This window comes from Nansenia antarctica (assembly GCF_963989245.1).
Source record: "Nansenia antarctica genome assembly, chromosome: 6".
NCBI classification, from domain to species: Eukaryota; Metazoa; Chordata; class Actinopteri; order Argentiniformes; family Microstomatidae; genus Nansenia; species Nansenia antarctica.
Genome location: NC_137676.1, coordinates 50,816,804 through 50,839,306, shown reverse-complemented (window position 1 = coordinate 50,839,306; position 22,503 = coordinate 50,816,804). Strand labels below are relative to the sequence as shown.

The window sequence follows — 22,503 nt, the reverse complement described above, 5'->3', positions numbered from 1 at the left end:
AATATGTTGCCTTGTTATGGACATTGTGAATGTGCTCTAAATCAAGTTAGGTGGAGTGTACAGTATACTGAATGTGCTTAGTTAGCTATACTCTAAGTTAAGTTAGCTGTACTCTAAGTTAAGTTAGTTATACTCTAAATTAAGTTAGCTATACTCTAAGTTAAGTAAGTTATACTCTAAACTAAGTTATGTATACTCTAAGTTAAGTTAGTTATACTCTAAATTAAGTTAGCTATACTCTAAGTTAAGTAAGTTATACTCTAAACTAAGTTATGTATACTGTAAGTTAAGTTAATTATACTCTAAGTTAAGTTAGCTGTCCTCTAAGTTAAGTTAGTTATACTCTATATAGGGCCGGTTTCAGAGACAAGGCTTAAGCCTAGTCCTGGACTAAATCACACTTTCAATGTAAAATCTCCATTGAAGATGTTTTTTAGTCTAGGATTAGGCTTAAGCCTTGTCTGTGAAACCGGCCCTAAATTAAGTTAGCTATACTCTAAGTTAAGTAAGTTATACTCTAAACTAAGTTATGTATACTGTAAGTTAAGTTAATTATACTCTAAGTTAAGTTAGCTGTCGTCTAAGTTAAGTCAGGTATACCCTAACTTAGTGAAGTGTTACCTCCCCACCTCAATTGGTAATTACCGTGAAAAGATATGAGATATGAGTAAAGTGTATTTAACAGTATCATTCTTTATTTTTCCCAGTCAAAAAATTACCAAATCAAAGTGCAGGTCAGTAGTCCCAGTGAAGTGGATGATGTGTCCCTCTGTGTGCATTCTTCAGATATGAAGCGTGGCATTTTGTTGTTGCATGGTCTCCTTAATCCTGTGTTTATTGTTCTCTGTTACACACTCTGTCCCCCCTGGTCACTGACTACACCGCTTCCATCTTCAACATAGTCTTCCTCCTCATCTTCATCATCCTTTCGCCCTTCGTGCTGTACCTGCGTGCCGTCTCACTCCATTGTGTTATGTTCTCTATGGAAGGCTTGCAATGATTTATAATTTTTAAATACAAAATAACAGTAATAGGCTACTAATAATATAATTAATACTATTCCTACTACTACTACTACTACTACTACTACTACTACTACTACTACTACTACTACTACTACTACTACTACTGAGAATACCTTTACAACAAATGTATAATTCAATAAGCCACGGTCTTCCAAATTTGGAACCTGATTTATTTTAGATTTATGCTTTGGAACCTTAGATCACTTCCTCTCTTTCTGTTCTGACTGTGACATCACTTCCTCCTCTGGCAGTCGGCGCTGGCGTCGCTGGAACAGGTTCTGTCGCAGGAAGTGCCGCGTGGCGGTGAAGTCAGTGACGTTCTATTGGCTGGTCATCGTCCTGGTGTTCCTCAACACGCTGACAATCTCCTCGGAGCACTACAACCAACCTGACTGGCTCACTGAAGTACAGGGTGAGAGAGGACAGAGTGTTCTAGAAGGAAGACTGGTGTCCATTTGTCCTCCCCTGGATGGATGGAAGTCCATTTGATTTCTACCTCCACCAGCCTCCCCTGTCCAACAAATACAGTATGGAAGTGTGTGATCTGTCCAACTAGCTAGTGTTGTAATGCCCCTCCCCTTCGCCTCCCTCTCCCCAACCCCCCCATCCCTCACCCCAAACCCCCCGCCCCTTCCCTCTCTGCCCCCTGCTCTCCCCCCTGTTCTCTCCAGACGTGGCCAACAAGGTCCTGCTGGCGTTGTTTACGTGTGAGATGCTGGTGAAGATGTACAGCCTGGGTCTGCAGGCCTACTTCGTGTCCCTGTTCAACCGCTTCGACTGCTTCGTGGTGTGTGGGGGCATCCTGGAGACCATCCTGGTGGAGCTGGCCATCATGTCCCCCCTGGGCATCTCCGTGTTCCGCTGTGTACGACTCCTCCGGATCTTTAAGGTCACACGGTGAGGCAGGGAGGACACGGGAGAGGTGGTGTGTGTGTGTATGTATGCGTTCATTAATGTGTGCGTGTGTGTGTCTGTGTGTATGAGTGTGTATGAGTGTGTGTGTGTGTGTGTGTCTGTGTGTGTCTGTTATCTTGACCCTCTCTCTTTTCTACTCTCCTCTCCAGTCACTGGGCGTCCCTCAGTAACCTGGTGGCGTCTCTGCTCAACTCCATGAAGTCCATCGCCTCCCTGTTGTTGTTGCTCTTCCTCTTCATCATCATCTTCTCCTTGCTCGGCATGCAGCTGTTCGGAGGCAAGTTCAACTTCGACGAGACAGTGACCAAGAGGAGCACCTTCGACAACTTCCCTCAGGCCCTGCTCACCGTGTTCCAGGCAGGTCTTCCACACATGCACACTTGCACAAGCACAATACCTGTCAAGCCTTATTGTCCCATTACGGTACTTTTAGGAACTCTAAAATAGAGGAACTATGCATAAACAGTTTTTGTAATTTCAGAAAGATTAAACCAATATGTACACAAATACCATCAACTAAAAGCTGAGAATGTCTACTTTAATCCCATAGTAATTCTTTGATTTAAAATGCTTCACTGTCCAATTCCTTATGCAGGGCACTGTATATACATTTGACACAACATACACAGAATACAAGGACTGGGAAGAGTACATAACTAAATCAAACCTGAACTAATCCAGACTTTTCTTTCATGGTGAATCTACACTGAATATGATATTCTAAAAGTAGGCCTAATCTATGTCTGGGAAACTGGCCCATGAAAATTAGGAAAATTATTGTATGTGAGTGTGTTTGTGTGTGTGTGTGTGTGTGTGTGTGTCTGGTGCTCGCCTACCGGCTGATAAGGAGTACAGCCCCTCCTACTTGCAAGCAACGGTCAGCCTCCAAACCCCTCCACCTCGGCTGGCTGTCTGGACCCCGTCTCCATGACGATGCAGCGATCACGCTGTTCAGTCACGGCTTTTCACCGTCCTGCCGCCCCAGTAGTAGAAGGAGCTTCCCACTGCTGTCAGGACTGCATAATCATGACTTATCTTCAGCTGTAAACTGAAGACCCATCTCTTCACGCTACATTCTTGACTGTCTCTCTTAAAGTCCTCTTCACTCCCCACCACCCCTCTGTACAGTTCCTCTACTGTTAATAAGAAGAAAGGAGAAAAAAAAGTAATCCGTCCTTCTTCTGGCATTGTGAACTGCCAATGGCCCCTGGTCCTGCATTTTTTATTTTTTATGATTCACTTATATTAAACAAATGTAGTAGTTGAAGTCGCTTTGGATAAAAGTGTCTGCTAAATGTCAAAAGTGTAATGTAATGTAATGGTTGTGTGTGTCCTGTTTCTCAGATCCTGACAGGAGAAGACTGGAATGCGGTCATGTATGACGGCATCATGGCGTACGGAGGACCTGCTTCCTCCGGCATGATCGTCTGTATCTACTTCATCATCCTCTTCATCTGTGGAAACTGTATCCTTCTGTGATCACCTCACACACACACACACACACACACACACACAGTGCACACTCATACACATAATATGCATGCATGCACAGTTGCACACACACACACACGTTTGCATTCTCTCTAGTGATTAGTGCTGCCATCTATGGCCCGCACTCTGCATTACACCTACATGTAGGGGATGGAATCCCTCGGCTGCCTTTTCCTGCCCTTAATCTCTAATCCTTCTTAACAAAATACAAACAAACAATAATAACAAAACGACAGCAACAAAGTGTGTGTTCTCCTTGAGTCCTGTGTGTGTTAACCAGACATCCTGCTGAACGTCTTCTTGGCTATCGCCGTGGACAACTTGGCGGACGCGGAGAGCCTGAACACGGCTCAGAAAGAAGAAGAGGAAGAGAGGAAGAAGAAGAGGGCAAGGTAACGTCAACACTCTGTCGGCTTGATGAGAGGACATGTGGTGTCCATCGGGGGAGGCTGGTGGAGGTGGAAATCGGAGGACGGGCTCATTGTAAGGCATAGAACAGAATGAGGAAGGGTATCAAACACACACACACATTCCATTCCATGCATTACAATGAGCCTGTCCTCCGATTTCTACCTCCACCAGTAAGGATTGTAAGGTCAAGTATGTAGATTTGAGCTTTCACTATGGGTGTGTGTCTCTCTCTCTTGCACTTCTCTCTCTCTCTATTTCATCTCTCTCTTATCTCTTATTATTAAGATAGTGGGTAGTGGTGGTCTAGTGGATAGTGAGTTGGACTTGTGATCGGAAGGTTGTGAGTTCAAATCCCGCCTGAAGCCACACCACTACTAGTGTGCCCTTGGGTAAGGCACTTAGCCCTCAGTTACTCCAGGGGGAATGTCCCTGTAATTCGTAATTGTAAGTCGCTTTGGATAAAAGCATCTGCTAAATGGCAAAATTAAAAAATTAAAATTATTATTCCCTCACTCTCTCTCTCTTCATCCAGAAGTGAAAGCATGGACAAGAAAGAAGAGGAGAAACCTGAGGGACAGGATGGAGAGAACAAGGTAGTCTGAGGTTTTACCTCAAAGTCAAAAGTCAAAGTGGCTTTACTGTGATATACTCTGTGAGCATATGCTGTGAAACGCTTGCGTTGCATAGGGCCACAACAGTGTCACACTATACATTCCAGAAGTTTCTATGATGAAGTGGGTCTCATGTGCTCAAGCATTTGTTGTTTTTATGTCTGCAGGCCCCTCTGGAGGAGGACATGGAGGAAGAGAAGGAGCCCTACCCCACGGTCGACTCTCCAGGTAAACTAACCAGGAGGGGGCACTCTTAGCATTATGCTACATGTAAACTAACCAGGAGGGGGACTGTTAGCATTATGCTACATGTAAACTAACCAGGAGGGGGACTGTTAGCATTATGCTACATGTAAACTAACCAGGAGGGGGACTGTTAGCATTATGCTACATGTGAACTACCGGTAACCAGGAGGGAGACTGTTAGCATTATGCTACATGTGAACAGGTGCTCTATTCACTAGCATGTGTAGGCTACTACCCTAAATTCGCATTCTAGCATTTCTGTCCCAGCATTGGTGTACCAGTGTAAGTGTCCTAGTATCAGTGTACACTACCATTTATGTGTTGGCATCAATGTCCTTGGTTCAGTACATAAGATAGGTTCCCTTGTGTATATTAGGGGAGGCTGGTTGAGGTAGAAATCAGAGGACGGGCTCAATGTAATGCACTTGTGTTTGCCATTCCTCATTCTGTTCCATGCATCACAATGAGCCTGTACTCCGATTTCTGCCTCCACCAGCCTCAACTGGTGTGTGTATGCCAGCCTTATCTTTGACCCTGGACCTGTGTTCTTCCTCAGGTGAGGATGAGGAGGAAGAGCTGCCGGAGGTTCTGAGTGGGCCACGCCCCCAAAGGCTGTCTGACCTCACCATCAAGGAGAAGATTCCACCCATCCCAGAGGGCAGCGCATTCTTCATCTTCAGCAATACTAACCCGTAAGTGAGCTACAATAAACACACACACACACACACACACACACACACACACACACACACATACCTAACTACCTATCTCTTTCTTGCAGGGTCCGAGTGGCGTGCCACAAGTTAATCAACCATCACATCTTCACCAACCTCATCCTGGTCTTCATCATGCTCAGCTCTGTCTCTCTGGCCGCTGAAGACCCCATACGCAACTTCTCCGCTCGCAACATTGTACGTAACCCACCAGGGTGCTCTCATAACACCTCCGCGTCCACTCTGGGATATGATGTCACACCCATAAAAACAGAGCCACTTTCATCAAAGATGTTGTGGTGAACGAGAGCGTCCAGTCGTTTTACTAGTCTTGGAGTGAAGAGGACACTCCCGTTACACAGTGTCCTCTTTTCCTCCCTTTCCTCCCTTTTCACATCCCAAATTGTCTTTGGTTTGGATTTTTAACTTTGGGTTTTCACTCAGTGTCACATCACGCTCTCTTCTCCCGTCTGGTGCATCCCCGTTTCTCAGGCAGAGTTTGATGACATCATATCCCAGAGTCTACCTTTAAGTAATGTTTAATAGCATCAAGTTATTGAATTTGTTTTTAATTCCACTCAATGTTTTGGAATAATTTCACAGCAATATTTACAGTACAGGTTAATGTTAATGTTTAAAGCTTTATGTTTTATGCTAGCTATTATGGCTTTTGGATATCTGAAGTTGCTCTTAGTGATCAATTGCCAGATGACATTTCTTTACTTGGTATGCTAATGTTGTTGATAGCAGTTGAGTAAACCTTTCTATAGCTCCGCTACTTACTGTACACATACTGTACCGAAGATTGATGAAGTCTATTTACGTGTCAATGCATTGAAACCCCTGTTAAACTTACATTTTCTTGCAGATACTTGGTTATTTTGACTATGCTTTCACGGCTATCTTTACTGTTGAGATCCTGTTGAAGGTAATTGTCCCTGTATGTGTGTGCGTGCGTGTGTTTGTGTTTGTGTGTGTGTGTGTGTGTGTGTGTGTGTAGTGCCGTAGCGGTGTGTGTAGTAACGCTCCCAACCCTTCTGTGATTGTCTTCCAGATCCTAGGCTATGCTGACTATGTCTTCACTAGTATATTTACATTTGAGATCCTTGTTAAGGTAACACGGTTTCTACGGCAACGACAGACCTTTGCCACTCTGGCCACCCCCACCCCCCCTGCCCGTGTGTCAAGTCGTTCATTGCCTGTTCATCGCCAATAAAATGGCGTCCCACTATTTTGCATTTTGTCTGTCTCTCACACTAACCATCCAATTCACACGGCACCTCTTTTATATTCGAACAGAACCTGCGTCTTGCTAGGTAATACCTGATTGGCTGTTATCCTGTGATCTAAAAGAGGGGGCAGATCTGTGTTTATGTCAGAGTGTAGTGTAGTCAACTCTGTTGTCCCACTGTTCATTGTTGTGTTTTAAAGCTCTGGGGGTGTAGGAGAGGTTGTTTACTAACCTCTTTGCGGATCTCCACAATGTACCAGGGGAGGCTGGTGGAGGTAGAAATCTGCCAACATGGAACGGAATAGGGAATGGTATCAAACACGTGTTTCCTCATCCCATTCCGTTTCCATCTCCGTTCCATTCCATGCATTGCAATGAGCCTGTCCTCTGCTTTCTACCTCCACCAGCCTCCCCTGGTAGGGACCTACTGTTGGAGCTGAAGGCCGATGTGAAGTTCAGTCTTGGGGACACCTCTTATCCCCCCCTCCAGTTCGCTCAGTGCATGGACCGAGCACCCCACCCCTACCTCTATGTTCTGTTCTGCTTCATGTACCAGTACAGGGCTGCTTTGAGCTCTGGCGTCCACCATACCACATCACCCCGCCTGGTCGTAACTCTTTGTTTGTCTCGATCTTGGTTTTGATATGACGCCTCCTTTGTCAAAAGGACTTCCACAGATGTGCTTGAAACTGCACGGGAATGACTCAATCACTTTAAGTGCAATCGTTTTCAGTTCAAATGCAACCACCATCCAAGGCAGTAAGGCTTTCACATACCTTTTTATTAACCTCCACCCAAATGCAAAACCATCTTTTTATTGGCTGAAGCCTGTGACTTAGAGAGGCAGAGAAGCAATATACAGCATTCATGGAGTTCTTTTTTTTTGGGGGGGGGGGGATGTTTGTCTTAATCTTCACGGGAAATAAACTGCCGTACTGTGATGATATGTCTTGTCTGAATGTTTTTCCTCTTTGATGTTGTAAATATCAGTCCTGGTGTCTTCTCGTGTTTGCGTGTGGCTGTGAGGAGATGTGAGCAATGTGATTCAACGTCTGTATGGTCTGATATGCTATGTCATGTAACCCTGTGTTTGTTTTGTCTGTGCGCGTTTCTGTTTGTCTTCCTTTCTTTTCTTATTTTTTTTAATGCCTATGAAATGGTCTTTGTGTGGGAGTAAGAGTGAGAGTGAGAAGCGAGTTGTTAGAGCCTGTAAGAGATGGGGTTACCCCTGAACATTTTGGCACCCCTCACCTGTCAGCGTTGGCCCATTTCAACCTCTGGGCTGAGAGGTCATAGGCTGGATTACGAGTGTATGTGTGTATTATTGTGTGTGTGTGTGTGTTTGTGTATGAGGTGACCCAGTATGTGTATGTGTGTGTGTGTGTGTGTGTGTGTGTGCGTGTGTGCGTGTCTGTGTGTGTCTGTGTGTGTTTGTGTGTGAGGTGACCCAGTGTGGGTGCGTGTGTTTGTGCGTGTGCGTGTGCGTGTGTCCAGTATCTCTGACCTCTCTCTCCTCTCCTCCTCAGATGACAGCGTTCGGGGCGTTCCTCCATAAAGGAGCCTTCTGTAGGAACTACTTCAACCTGCTGGACCTGCTGGTCGTTGGGGTGTCTCTGGTCTCCTTCGGCCTCCAGTATGTATCTATCAATCACAATCATTGATTGATTGGTAATACTTGCTGTAAACTACGGTTATGGGCAACATGATGGTGTGTGTGTGTAATGCTAACTGCCTGTGTTTGGTATTCAGGTCGTCGGCCATCTCCGTAGTGAAGATCCTGCGTGTATTGAGGGTGCTCCGCCCCCTGAGAGCCATCAACAGGGCTAAGGGCCTAAAGGTGAGTAGCTGTGATTGGCTGAGAGGCTGAGAGGAATCACACTCGTTGGCTGAGAGGAATAAGGCTGATGTGAAGGATAATAATCATGTAAAATATATGCTGTTCAATAAGGTTGTTCCTTACCTAACCTTTTCTTTCTAATGTCTCCACCCTGCCCTCTGTCCCCCTATCCCACTACCCTCTTGTCCCCCATTCCCACCTGCCTCCTGCCCCTACTCCCCCCCCCCCTCCCTCCCTGCTCCCCTACTCCTGCTCCCCCACCCCCTACAGCACGTGGTCCAGTGTGTGTTTGTGGCCATCAGGACCATTGGCAACATCATGATCGTCACCACGCTTCTGCAGTTCATGTTCGCCTGCATAGGAGTGCAGCTCTTCAAGGTACAGCCAGTGTCCTAACGATCACTACTGTCTCCACAGGAGGAGAACAATGATAACTTATGATACTTACTTGTGTGTGAGTGATAGCATATGTTTAGTTCTCTGTCTCACTTTCTCTCTCTCTCTCTCTCTCTCTCTCTCTCTCTCTCTCTCTCTCTCTCTCTCTCTCTCTCTCTCTCTCTCTCTCTCTCTCTCTCTCTCTCCCTCAGGGAAAGTTCTATCGCTGCACAGACATGGCCAAGTCTAGCCCAGAGGAATGCAAGTGAGTATGATCGCTTTCTACCTTTTATATAACCAATGCTACCCAGTGTGTGTGTGTGTGTGTGTGTGTGTGTGTGTGTGTGTGTGTGTGTGCTTGCATGTATGTGTGTTTGTGTGTGTGTGTGTGCGTGTGTGTGTACAGTGTAGATGCACAGTATGACCCCCCCTCTCTCTCTCTGGACCCAGAGGCACCTACATCCTGTATAACAATGGGGACACAGCGCTGCCTGCGGTCAGGGAGAGGCTGTGGTACAACAGCGACTTCAACTTCGACAACGTCCTCATGGCCATGATGGCTCTGTTCACCGTGTCTACGTTTGAAGGCTGGCCCGCGTAAGAGCCTCACACACACACACACACACACACACAGACACACAGATGCAAGCACATGCACGCACACACATAGACATACAGACGCAAGCTCATGCATGCGCGCACACTCTCAAACACACTCTCACACACACACACACACACACACACATAGACGCACACTTGTCTCGTGCACACACACACACACACAAACACACACACACACACACACACACACACACACACACTCACAACATTGTCTCTTTCATGGACATAAGTTTTTCACAAATATGTATAGGATAACTTCCATAGATTATGTGGTTTTAATCATAGCTTGTGTATGTTTCTCTCTTTGCCTCGCAGTCTGTTATACAAGGCCATCGACTCCAACAGAGAGAACATGGGTCCCATCTACAACTACCGCGTGGAGATCTCCATCTTCTTCATCATCTACATCATCATCATCGCCTTCTTCATGATGAACATCTTCGTCGGTTTCGTCATTGTCACATTCCAGGAGCAGGGAGAGAAGGAGTACAGGAACTGTGAGCTGGACAAGAACCAGGTAAGAACATAAGAATTTGTAAGAATAACGTGTGTGTGTGTGTGTGTGTGTGTGTGTGTGTGTGTTTGTGTGTGTGTGTGTGTGTGTGTGCGTGCGCCCGTGAATGTGTGCGTACCTGTGTATATATGTGTCTGTATGTGTGTGTGTGTGTGTGTGTGTGTGTGTGTGTGTGTGTGTGCGTATGTGCGTGTGTATGCGTGCGTTCGTGTGTGTACGTGTGCGCACATGCATATGTATATGCAGTGGCGGGCGGTGCATTTCACACCTAGGCCTTCAGTGATGTCCGACACATTCCTACCTGAATTATTCTACCTCTTAATACCATCGTTATGACGCCATGGCTCTAGAAACTAGACAGAAACACAGTATAACCGGGCGTTACATCACCTTAACATAGTCAGACAAGTACAACAGAGTTATATTAATATTTCCGAAGCATTTTTAATCAATAAATCCGCATTTACAATGAAGAGTGTTAAACTAACATCTTTAAGATCGCTACATTACCCACGTCTGTCGTCTCGTCCACCATAATAGCGACAAAGGGTGCCTTTTTAATCTCCATTTTGATCTCTTCTCCCATCACTTAAGCAATAGCAAAAATCAGGTCGTTTTGTATTTTGCCTGACGTCCCAGTAAACACTTTGTTTGTGGACAGGTGGTAATGTAAATCTGGGTTATTTTCAGCCAGAAAAGAAATAAGCTCAACGTAGTTTCCTCTGTTTGTGGACTCGGTGCTTTCATCGTGTCCCCTAAATGATAGTTATTGTTTACCCAAAAACAGGACACAATCGATCAGTATTATCGATCAGTCAACGAAAGCTTTCGTTGTGATGCTCCGTTTCCCTGCGCACTTTCGAAAGTTTCACATCTACCGGCATATACGCATCTCAATAGTGAATATCAATAGTGCGTATCAATAGTGCGTATCAATAGTGCGTATCCAATCAAAAGACGTGCTGGGTGCTGACATCATTGAGCCTTCCAGCAGGCTCCGTTGTTGCTTTTGCTCGCATCTACGTAGGTTTACTAGGAACGCCACAGGTTTTCTCGTTCCAACGTTAAGTTACAGGTCGAATCGGCGGCACCGCTTAACGTGCAGGCAGGCAGATTTTGGAGCCCCCTAGCAACACATTTTGATTGGATAAAAGCTCTAACATAAAGGCCAGCCCTCCAAATCTCAATCGGAGACTGGAAGCAGCGCAACCAAGAGGAAAGCTATGAAATGAAGAGAATAGACTATGGGGAATCATTAATACATATTTGTGGAAAAAATATATTAAAATAAAATGTATATTCTGATGATGTTTAGGCCAGCAGAGAAGGCCTTGCTGGCCCTGACGGCACACCACTGTGTATATGTATGTCTGTATGTGTACATGTATGTGTGCGTGTGTCTGTGTGTCTGTGTGTCTGTGTGTCTGTGTGTGTGTGTGTGTGTGCGTGTTAACCTTTACATGCCCCCCTACCCAGCGTCAGTGTGTGGAGTATGCTCTGAAGGCCCGCCCCTTGCGGAGGTACATCCCTAAGAACCGGTACCAGTACAAGTTCTGGTACGTGGTGAACTCCACGGGCTTCGAGTACGTTATGTTTGTCCTCATCATCCTCAACACACTCTGTCTGGCAATCCAGGTGAGTCCCAGCTCCCAATACCTCCCACTCATTCTTCACTCATTCAGTGCCGTGGGGTGAATAAAAGTTGTCAACCCAAATTGTCAACAATCTAGAGTGCCAATAGGTGACTTTTTTCAGGACAATTCGATAAATGATGATGCTTCATTTTTTTGTAACCAATCAAAGTATTGTTGGTAAATAACACATATGTAAAACACGTGGCACTCTGGGTGGTGTGTGTTCCGTAATTCTTTGGTAGTTTGTGAGTTAACCGCTCAGTGATTCTCTGGAACTGTACTGTACGTTCACACCAGCTAGCAACAAAGCGGTCAGAGATCATTTTCAATGTATGTCGTGGCAACATCTGGTGATCTGAACCATTTGACCAGAATAGGAATCAGCCGTATGTTATACACCTAGACTGTGTCTCTTGGAAAGAACACCTCCAAGTGCAAATGGTGTGTACGTAAATAAAAATGGCGACCGGTGTGAATGTACAGTGACGAGCCTTGTCTCTGCATGTGTCGTACGTTTCGTACCTTGTTTTCAGACTTACTCACTTTCTCTTTCTTTCTTGTTACTCTACAACCTGTCACTTCTACCCTCTGTCACTCTTTCTCTCTCTCTCTCCCTCTCTCCATCCTTCCCTCCATCTCTCTCTCTCTCTCTTTCTCTCTCTCTTCCTCTCTCTGTCTCTTCCAGCACTATGGCCAGTCCCCATTGTTTAACTATGCCATGGACATCCTCAACATGGTCTTCACTGGGGTCTTCACCGTTGAGATGTTCCTCAAACTCATCGCCTTCAAACCAAGGGTGAGTCTATTCCTCATCTTAGAACACATCTGTACTGTAGCACCCTTTCCCTCCCCTCCCTCCCTCCCTCCCTCCCTCCCTCCCTCTCTTCCTCTCTCCCTTTCCCCAGTTGTTCTCCCAGTAGTATTGACCTTAACACCCGTCCTCATCCCTCATCCCTTATCTCTTACACCTCACCTTCTCCCTCCCTACATCTTACCCTCCTCTGACACCCTATCCCTCCCTTCCTCCACACACACACTCCCCTTCCCACCCCCACCCCACCATGGTGTCTACTGTACTCTGTAGGGGTACTATGGGGACCCGTGGAACGTGTTTGATGCTCTGGTGGTCATCGGCAGCGTAGTGGACATCATACTCAGTCAGGTAGAGTATATACATATCCTCCTCCTCCTCCTCCTCCTCCACCTTGCTTTTTCTCCTCCTTTCCTCCTTTCCTCCTTTCCTTCCTTCCCTCCTTCCTTTTTTGTAGGCTTGCTTGGACAACTGTCTGGTCCACTCATTCAGCCTGGGAGGCACTGTGTCACTGAGAGGTTATAATGTATCATAGAGGCTTCATGGCAGCAGGTCATAGTCACGTTGTTATGTTTTCATTTCTCACTGAATCATTTCATTGATGTTTACTTCTTTTCTCTTTCCATCGCTTTCTCTCTTTCTGCCTCTGTTCTTCCTCATCTCTCTGTCCCCCCCCTCCTCTCCTCTCCTCCCTCTCTCTTTCTCTCTTTCTGCCTCTGTTCTCGCTCTCTGTTCTTCCTCATCTCTCTGTCCCCCCCCCCCCCTCCTCTCCTCCCTCTCTCTTTCTCTCTTTCTGCCTCTGTTCTCGCTCTCTGTTCTTCCTCATCTCTCTGCCCCCCCCCCCCTCCTCTCCTCCCTCTCTCTTTCTCTCTCTCTCTCTGTCTTCTGGCTTCTGTCTGATAGCACTATTTTGCCGATGCATGGAACACGTTTGATGCCTTAATTGTTGTCGGTAGTGTCGTTGACATTGCAATCACAGAGATCAATGTAAGTAGCTATCTTCACGTCCCCTGTCCTGTTCTGTCCTGTCCTGTCCTGCCCACTGTTGGAAGCTACACCTTGCAATAACATCAGAGTTGCATTCAAGATCCCATTGTGTTTAGTGAAGTGTTTTGTAATGTTTTGCGGCGCCACTGTGTAAAGATTTCAAGGGAATTTGAACTACCGGTATACAGTAGATAGTATTTAGTCATGACAGAGTAACTATCTTTGATCGGCAATGCCATTGTTGTTAAAAACAAAAGCGGATGTGAAAGTGTTATGATAGTTATTATAAGCATTATTAGCTGTGTTTTTCCCAGCGCTACGCCACTTACTATGACTGTAGATACACCGCGCCTCTCAGCATTAAGCAAGAGGAACACCGATACTGTGCTCGATACACTTGAGCTCCATTCAAGAGTCATTTCCCACTGTTGCTGCATTGTTGTGATCTTGAATGCAACCCTGTGATCCCTGTAGTAGAGCCAGTAGTATGTAACTGTCTAAATGTATACGATTTGTAGTTTCTTCCAATAATAGGATTGTTTATGAGGGGTAACCACTCCTGGTTATTGCGAGGCTTCCCTCCCTACTGTATGCCCTGTCTAGGTGAAGTCGTGGTTCCATGCTTGCTGCTGCATCTGTGACTATGTGTCAGGATAAAGTTTTGGTATAATTTTTCTTAGAGTTGGAAACATAAATGCATATAGTACAGTATACAGTGCATACACATACAGTGAACATACATGTACTAAACAAAGACAAATTAAATTCTATAAGAAGGTAATCAACAATTGTGGTTATTATACTGATGACGAATGTAATGCCAGAATCAAAGTAAATCAAGGACTGTCAATTATCCACTTTAATAGCAGAAGCCTTTATGCCAACTTTCAACATATTAAGGAGTACTTAGTCAAATTTAAGAAGCCATTCAATATTGTAGCTATTTCTGAGACTTGGATTAACTCTGAGAAGGGTACAGATTTTGAGATGAATGGCTATGAACTCCAGTACAAGAGCAGATAAAAAGGGAGTGGGGGTGGCCTTGTTTGTAGACCAGAATCTCAGCTATAAGGTGATCCAAAACATGACTAGAACTATTATGGATGTAATGGAATGTATTACCGTAGAAATCGATATGGGTAAAAAACTTAATGTAATTGTTAGTTGTGTTTATCGAGCTCCTGGCTCAAGCATTGATATTTTCAAGGACATTATGGAGGGATTATTTGCCAATACAAATCAGAAATTGTACTTCATCTGTGGTGATCTCAATATAGATCTGCTAAACCCCAATAAACATAAACAGACTGATGAGTTCTTTGATGCATTGATTAGTACGAGTCTCTTTCCTATGATCACCAAGCCAAGCAGAGTAACATCACACTGTGACACTCTCATTGATAACATATTTACAAATAGCTTTGAAAACAATATCACTAGTGAGTTATTGTTGAATGGTATTAGTGACCATTTGCTTGTCTGTGGTTTATGACTGTGATTATAATAATGTAAAGGATGGAAGTAAAGTATACAGAAGGGTGAGAACAGCAGAATCCCTGAGTGCTCTCAGAGCAGATCGATTGATGGAAGACTGGAAATGTGTGTATAATGAATGTAATGTAGACATAGCATATGATATTTTCCTAGAAAGATTTATGACATTATATGATAATAACTGCCCACTAAAGCAATGCAATAGGAAGCATAAGTTTACAGAGTCCCCATGGATCACCCTAAGGACTACAAAATGCCAGTAAATAGAAAAAATCCATGTATAGAGAATTTATAAAGCACAGAACCATAGAGACAGAAATAAAGTACAAAATTAAAAATAAAAATAAGCTGACGCAAATTATGAGGAGGAGCAAGAAGGAATACTATAACAATTGAATAGAGAAAAATAAGAACAATAGTAAAGGGATATGGAATGTCTTAAATAGTATTATCAGGGAAGGATCTGCAAACACAAAGTATCCTGAACACTTCAAGGATAATGACAAGACCATAAATAACATGGAAGATGCGGTCAATGATTTTAATGCATTTTTTGTGAATGTAGGACCGAAATTGGCTGAGGGTATCAGTGACCCGCCGACAGAGCAGGGTAGAGCAGGAGGAGATGGCATTGAAAATAACTCAAGTTCAATGTTTTTGAGAGCAGTGGAAGAGAAAGAAGTTATAGATATTATTTTAAAAATTACAAATAAAACTTCTGCAGACGGGAATGACGTCGACATGACCTTAATTAAGGAAGTTGTTGATGGGGTGGTTAACCCTTTGACATACATCTTTAACTTGTCCTTTAAAACAGGTGCATTCCCTTGCAAAATGAAAATGGCTAAGGTTATCCCACTGTATAAAACAGGAGATAAACATCTCTTTACAAATTATAGACCGGTATCTCTATTATCGCAATTCTCTAAAATATTGGAGAAACTATTAATTGTGAGACTGAATAGCTTCATTGAGAAACACAACTTGTTAACTAAAAACCAATATGGATTTAGAACAAATAGATCAACAACTATGGCACTAATGGATTTGACGGAAGAAATAACTAACTGTATTGACAACAAGGAATATGCAGTAGGAATATTGATAGATTTTTAAAAAGCCTTTGATACCATTGACCATAACATCTTACTGTATAAATTGGAAAGATATGGGATGAGAGGTGTGGCACTGAGCTGGTTAAAAAGCTACATTTCCAATAGAACAGTTTGTTAAGATAGGCAATCATACTTCATCATGCCTTGACATTACCTGTGGAGTCCCACAGGGGTCAGTGTTGGGCCCGTTATTATTGATTTTGTACATACAGTGCCTTGCAAAAGTATTCACCCCCCTTGGCTTTTTACCTATTTTATTACATTACAACCTGTAATTTAAAAAAAAATGTAATCAGAATTTTATTTGATGAATCTGCACAAAATAGTTTTAGTTTTTAAATGAAATGAGAAATATATATATAAAAAAAGAATAAAAAAAAATAAAGAACTGAAAATTGGCATGTGCATATCAGTGGAGGCTGGTGACTTCCAGAATTGAGGAGGCCAAATTTTTTTCCGCTTGCTCGCTTCACTCGCGATGGAATGTTCCCTGTTCTTCTTATCTGTCTTTGTTAAAAATTATTAATTTGTGTTTGGCGGTACTGAAGGGATTGGGACACTCTCAGGATGGTGGATGAAGCAGCTTTTATTGCCTGCACAATGGGTCATCAAATAAACAAAACAATTGGCATGAATCTCTGGTCCGCCTGCAGCAGCTATTGTCCCTTCTGCTCAGGCTCACAACATTCACCACAACATACTACATACAATCAATGACATGTCAAAAGCGCTCAAACACTATGTCAATCAGACACACAACATACAATTCAGAACAATACTTCATCCATTTCTAATATTTATCCTGCAGAACAGCACTCATACACGCGTGTGGCGGAAAAAGGTACTACACGGAGGCCAGGCTTCCTGTGCCCACCCATTTTCAGTGATTTGGCCAATCACATATTGCCATGAAAAAAATTGCATTACATTGACTTCTATGAGAAACCACTTTCCGACAGGAGGCCTGGCCTCCGTGTAGTACCTTTTTCCGCCACACGCGTGTATGAGTAATAGAAACGGATAGGGATTCTGGCCTGTAGGTGCTTTACAATTGCAATATTGGGTTTTAGCCATGGAAAAGATTTATGAACAAAACGGAAATAATATTAATAAATAATATTAATATACAAAAAATTAAAATATGTTTTTTGTTAAATAAATAAAAAATGAAAAATAGAATTATTGCTTTTTTAAATCTCTCTCTCTTCTCTCAAATTATTGGGGAGGCCAGGCCTCCTCCACCTCTATGGAGGAGCCTCCACCTCTATGGAGGAGCCTCCACTGGTGCATATGTATTCACCCCCTTTGTTATGAAGCCCCTAAAAACCTCTGGTGCAACCAATTACCTTCAGAAGTCACATAATTAGTGAAATGAAGTCCACTTGTATGCAATCTAAGGGCCCTATTATGCACTTCATAAGTCTTAAGCAATAAGACGAGGCGGTAGATCTAAACGTAAGACGTGGAGGCGTGGTCAAGGCCACTTTGCTATTATGCGTGCGGTAGTGGGCGCCTAAAACCCGGCGCTAAGCAAAGAAATTAGTCATGGGTGTGTTTTGGGCGTCTTCTCAATCAACCCAATCAGCGTGCCAGGTGCCATTCCCTTTAAGAACCGGCTGCGTTGAGTCATTAGCGCTATGCTATTATGGAAGTCCTAAGAAGGAGGTCAGTGCGCTTCTCTGCAGAAGAAAGTAACAAGCTCGTGCATGAGGTCAAGGCTCGTCAGTTCGCAATCTTTGGAACGGCGCGAAATCCTCCCCGAGCCGAGGTGGTGCAAGGGAACCTTATACTCAAATTCGTTAAAGGAAAGAACAGGTCAGCTGGTTTAAGTTCAACTGCAGACAGGGAGACGGAAGGGAGACAGTCACCTGGCAACATGGAACAACCTTGTGTGATATAGTATTCAGAATAAACACAGCAATCATTCTTTTCTGAATAAACACGGCAATACCTCCGCTTGTGAGTTGAGAAGTATTACAGAGGGGTCGCTGGAAGACTGCAGGAATGACAGATGTTGATGTCATTATATTACGCACGGCATGCTCGTACTGTATGTGCACAGTATGCGGAGGCAACATACTGTACAGCGCTGGCCTCTCCCTTCTGAAATAAAGCATTTATACTGTGACCGTAATTGACGTCATGCCGTGGAGCCACGTGCGTGTTCATGTGTGCCCACATGCATGCGCAAACCGCGGTGGCGCGCTCGTGTTTCAAAACGTGCATGAAGTCTAAACTTAAGAACTTTTCAAACCACTTCTTAGCGCTAGGAGCAAAGTCAGATCGCATAATAGCAGGGGCGCCTAGTGCACTTCATTAACATATGAACACTCCCACAATGAGTAATATGCACGGGAGTATTACGTCTTATGTGTGGGCGCCTATCGACACCTGCATAATAGCAGTAGCGCGTATGAAGCGCATAATAAGTGTGGCGGTAGGTCTTAACCTGGCGGTGCGTCTTAATTAAGACTTAAGACGGCAAGTTAAGAAGTGCATAATAGGGCCCTAAGTGTCACATGATCTGTCAGTATATACACACCTTTTCTGAAAGGCCCCAGAGGCTGCAACACCTAAGCAAGAGGCACCACCAACCAAACACTGCCATGAAGACCAAGGAACTCTCCAAACAAGTCCGAGACAAAGTTGTTGAGTACACAAGTCATATGTACTTTGTTCCTAATGTCAAATGCCTTAAAGCTTATGGACTTATTCAAATTTAAACTGGCACAGTTAATGTATAAAGCAAAGACTCATGAACTCCCAGGTAACATTCAAAAACTATTTATAGAGAGGGATAAGGGATATAATTTGAGAGGTAACAACAACTTTAACAAGGGTTATGCTCGCATCAATCTCAGGAGCAGGTGCATATCATTCTATGGAGTTACCATGTGGAATGGGCTAGATGAAAAAATTAAGGAAAGCAGAAATATTGCTCTATTTAAAAAAAGGTTTAAAGGAATGATTTTTGTTAACTACCAAAATGAGGAAAGGGAAGGTTGTTAATCTTCTGGATACTAAGCTGTTGTTCTCTTTGTCTTTTTCTTTTGTATTACATTGCGGATACTGATGTTTGTTATTTATTTATTTTGTGTTGTTTCAATATTAAGAATGAAAAAGTATTAGTACTGTTGATACTGTCATTTATGTATTAATTAATTGGCTTATATAATTTAAGTATTATTGTTCTCACTTGAAAGTGACGGATAGGGGTAGGATATGATAAGCTTAGGCTTATTCCTACTCCCTTTCGAACAGTGATAGGTCTGTACTCTTCGTATTAGTTATTTGTTATTTTATTATTTTAAATCATGTTCGAAAAAAAGAAATAAAATAATAATAATAATAATTGAAACGCATATCTGATGTATTTCGAACGTCACCTTCACATCTCATTGTGACAGGGTTAGGGACGCCTGACAATGTTTTTTGCCAAATATGAAAAAATAAAACATATAATTTAGGCTGTCTCTCAAGTTTACGATGCTGATCGATGTGGTATTTTTTTCTATCAAATTTACCAGTTTGTAGTGTGGCATATCTTGTATCATGTCATGTCAGGTTGTATGGCATGCAGTATGTAAGGTTGTCAATGCTAAGACGCCGGTGGTTATGCTTTGCATGAGGCCAAGTGGATGGTACTGCATGTCTTTGGTGTGACAATGTTGCCTAAGTTATTGTCCTGTTGAAGATTCTCTCTGGTCACTGTTGTTTTACTGTTTATATCAGTTTTACTGATCACGTTACAACAATAATAATGTTGCTTGTCGTTGATTGAATGAACAATGAAGAGCTGTACAGTGATGGTGTTGTGAAGCAGTTGTTTATGAGTATTATTACATCGTAAAGAGGACAGTAGTTTAACCCAGGACTTTGGTTTCAAGTCGGCAGCAATCCCCATCGTCAAGGTGATAGTGGAACCAGGGGTAAGAAGAAGCCCCTCTAACTCCTCCGCCTCCTCCTCATCTTTGTCTCAGCATCGAGCCGTTTTTGCCATCACTTCCTCGTCACATTAGTTTGGAATGAGATATCACGTCTTGAATTCACACTCTTTGTTGTCGCGGTCTTGTTTGCTGTCTGTACCAAGGACAAGATCAGTTCTGGTTTGGGGATCTTGGGCGTCTTGATATTTGTTTCATTTCAAGTCTTGTTTGTGTTGTTTGTGATCCGGATCATAGATACTATTGGCTTGCCCACCTGTACTTGTTTCTGAAGCAGTCATCTAGAGAAGCATGTCTGTGAATCCACACCAGCGGAGGCTGATGAAGGTAGAAATCGGAGGACGGGCTCATTGTAATGCATGGAACAAAAAGAGGAATGGTGTTAAACACTACTGTTTGATACCATTCCTCATTCCGTTTCATGCAATACAATGAGCCCGTCCTCCGATTTCTACCGTCATCAGCCTCCCCTGACCTACATACCAGAGTTGTATACAGTATACAAGACTCTGCTGCTGGCCAACTCTGGAGAAGACTCAGGTTCATTTCCATTGAATGACACTTCTGTCTGGCTATGTGTGTGCTCATGTATGTAGTCATGGAAGGTTGCACGTTTCTCTTCTGTTATGTTTATTGTAACACACCCCCCCCCCCCCACACACACACACACACACGCACAGACACGCACACACACACACCCATCTGGTTGTTACACCTCGTCTCTCTCTCCATCTCAGAACACGGAGGACAGCGCTCGCATCTCCATCACGTTCTTCAGACTGTTCAGAGTCATGCGATTGGTCAAGCTGCTCAGCAGAGGGGAGGGCATAAGAACGCTACTGTGGACCTTCATCAAGTCCTTCCAGGTGAGAGAATGTAGTCCACAGGTGAGAGAATGTAGTCCACAGGTGAGAGAATGTAGTCCACAGGTGAGAGAATGTAGTCCACAGGTGAGAGAATGTAGTCCACAGGTGAGAGAATGTAGTCCACAGGTGAGAGAATGTAGTCCACAGGTGAGAGGATGTAGTCCACAGGTGAGAGAATGTAGTCCACAGGTGAGAGAATGTAGTCCACAGGTGAGAGAATGTAGTCCACAGGTGAGAGGATGTAGTCCACAGGTGAGAGGATGTAGTCCACAGGTGAGAGAATGTAGTCCACAGGTGAGAGAATGTAGTCCACAGGTGAGAGAATGTAGTCCACAGGTGAGAGAATGTAGTCCACAGGTGAGAGAATGTAGTCCACAGGTGAGAGGATGTAGTCCACAGGTGAGAGAATGTAGTCCACAGGTGAGAGAATGTAGTCCACAGGTGAGAGAATGTAGTCCACAGGTGAGAGGATGTAGTCCACAGGTGAGAGGATGTAGTCCACAGGTGAGAGAATGTAGTCCACAGGTGAGAGAATGTAGTCCACAGGTGAGAGAATGTAGTCCACAGGTGAGAGAATGTAGTCCATACAGGTGAGAGGATGTAGTCCACAGGTGAGAGGATGTAGTCCACAGGTGAGAGAATGTAGTCCACAGGTGAGAGGATGTAGACCACAGGTGAGAGAATGTAGTCCACAGGTGAGAGAATGTAGTCCACAGGTGAGAGAATGTAGTCCACAGGTGAGAGGATGTAGTCCACAGGTGAGAGAATGTAGTCCACAGGTGAGAGAATGTAGTCCACAGGTGAGAGAATGTAGTCCACAGGTGAGAGGATGTAGTCCACAGGTGAGAGGATGTAGTCCACAGGTGAGAGAATGTAGTCCACAGGTGAGAGAATGTAGTCCACAGGTGAGAGAATGTAGTCCACAGGTGAGAGAATGTAGTCCACAGGTGAGAGGATGTAGTCCATACAGGTGAATGTAGTTCATACAGAATTACACAATAATTATTATCCCAAAAAAATAAAAAAAATAGACAAAATACAATCTGGTCAGACTGTAGTCCATACAGGTGAATGTAGTCCATACAGGTGAATGTAGTCCACACAGGTGAATGTAGTCCACACAGGTGAATGTAGTCCACACAGGTGAATGTAGTCCACACAGGTGAATGTAGTCCACACAGGTGAATGTAGTCCATACAGGTGAATGTAGTCCACACAGGTGAATGTAGTCCACACAGGTGAATGTAGTCCATACAGGTGAGAGAACGTAGTCCACACAGGTGAATGTAGTCCATACAGGTGAATGTAGTCCACACAGGTGAATGTAGTCCATACAGGTGAATGTAGTCCACACAGGTGAATGTAGTCCACACAGGTGAATGTAGTCCATACAGGTGAATGTAGTCCATACAGGTGAATGTAGTCCACACAGGTGAATGTAGTCCACACAGGTGAATGTAGTCCATACAGGTGAGAGAACGTAGTCCACACAGGTGAATGTAGTCCACACAGGTGAATGTAGTCCACACAGGTGAGAGAACGTAGTCCACACAGGTGAATGTAGTCCATACAGGTGAATGTAGTCCACACAGGTGAATGTAGTCCACACAGGTGAATGTAGTCCATACAGGTGAATGTAGTCCATACAGGTGAATGTAGTCC

At 43.9% G+C, this 22,503-nt stretch overlaps 1 protein-coding gene across 1 annotated transcript in view; it reads left to right on the top strand.

Moving 5' to 3' along the window:
• cacna1db (calcium channel, voltage-dependent, L type, alpha 1D subunit, b) overlaps nt 1–22,503 on the top strand; it is a gene marked incomplete at its 3' end in the record, with an annotated part of 69,461 nt that overhangs the window by 35,662 nt on the left and 11,296 nt on the right. Inside the window, exons 11-34 of the mRNA XM_080534618.1 lie at nt 708–734; nt 1,277–1,437; nt 1,697–1,922; nt 2,090–2,297; nt 3,285–3,405; nt 3,712–3,823; nt 4,375–4,435; nt 4,621–4,681; nt 5,256–5,391; nt 5,481–5,610; nt 6,281–6,340; nt 6,467–6,526; nt 8,170–8,276; nt 8,393–8,480; nt 8,751–8,858; nt 9,068–9,120; nt 9,306–9,452; nt 9,792–9,993; nt 11,467–11,625; nt 12,310–12,420; nt 12,709–12,786; nt 13,339–13,422; nt 19,919–19,960; nt 20,713–20,841. Coding sequence (XP_080390744.1) covers nt 708–734; nt 1,277–1,437; nt 1,697–1,922; nt 2,090–2,297; nt 3,285–3,405; nt 3,712–3,823; nt 4,375–4,435; nt 4,621–4,681; nt 5,256–5,391; nt 5,481–5,610; nt 6,281–6,340; nt 6,467–6,526; nt 8,170–8,276; nt 8,393–8,480; nt 8,751–8,858; nt 9,068–9,120; nt 9,306–9,452; nt 9,792–9,993; nt 11,467–11,625; nt 12,310–12,420; nt 12,709–12,786; nt 13,339–13,422; nt 19,919–19,960; nt 20,713–20,841 — 2,671 coding nt within the window. The remainder of the gene's footprint in view (nt 1–707; nt 735–1,276; nt 1,438–1,696; nt 1,923–2,089; nt 2,298–3,284; nt 3,406–3,711; nt 3,824–4,374; nt 4,436–4,620; nt 4,682–5,255; nt 5,392–5,480; nt 5,611–6,280; nt 6,341–6,466; nt 6,527–8,169; nt 8,277–8,392; nt 8,481–8,750; nt 8,859–9,067; nt 9,121–9,305; nt 9,453–9,791; nt 9,994–11,466; nt 11,626–12,309; nt 12,421–12,708; nt 12,787–13,338; nt 13,423–19,918; nt 19,961–20,712; nt 20,842–22,503) is intronic.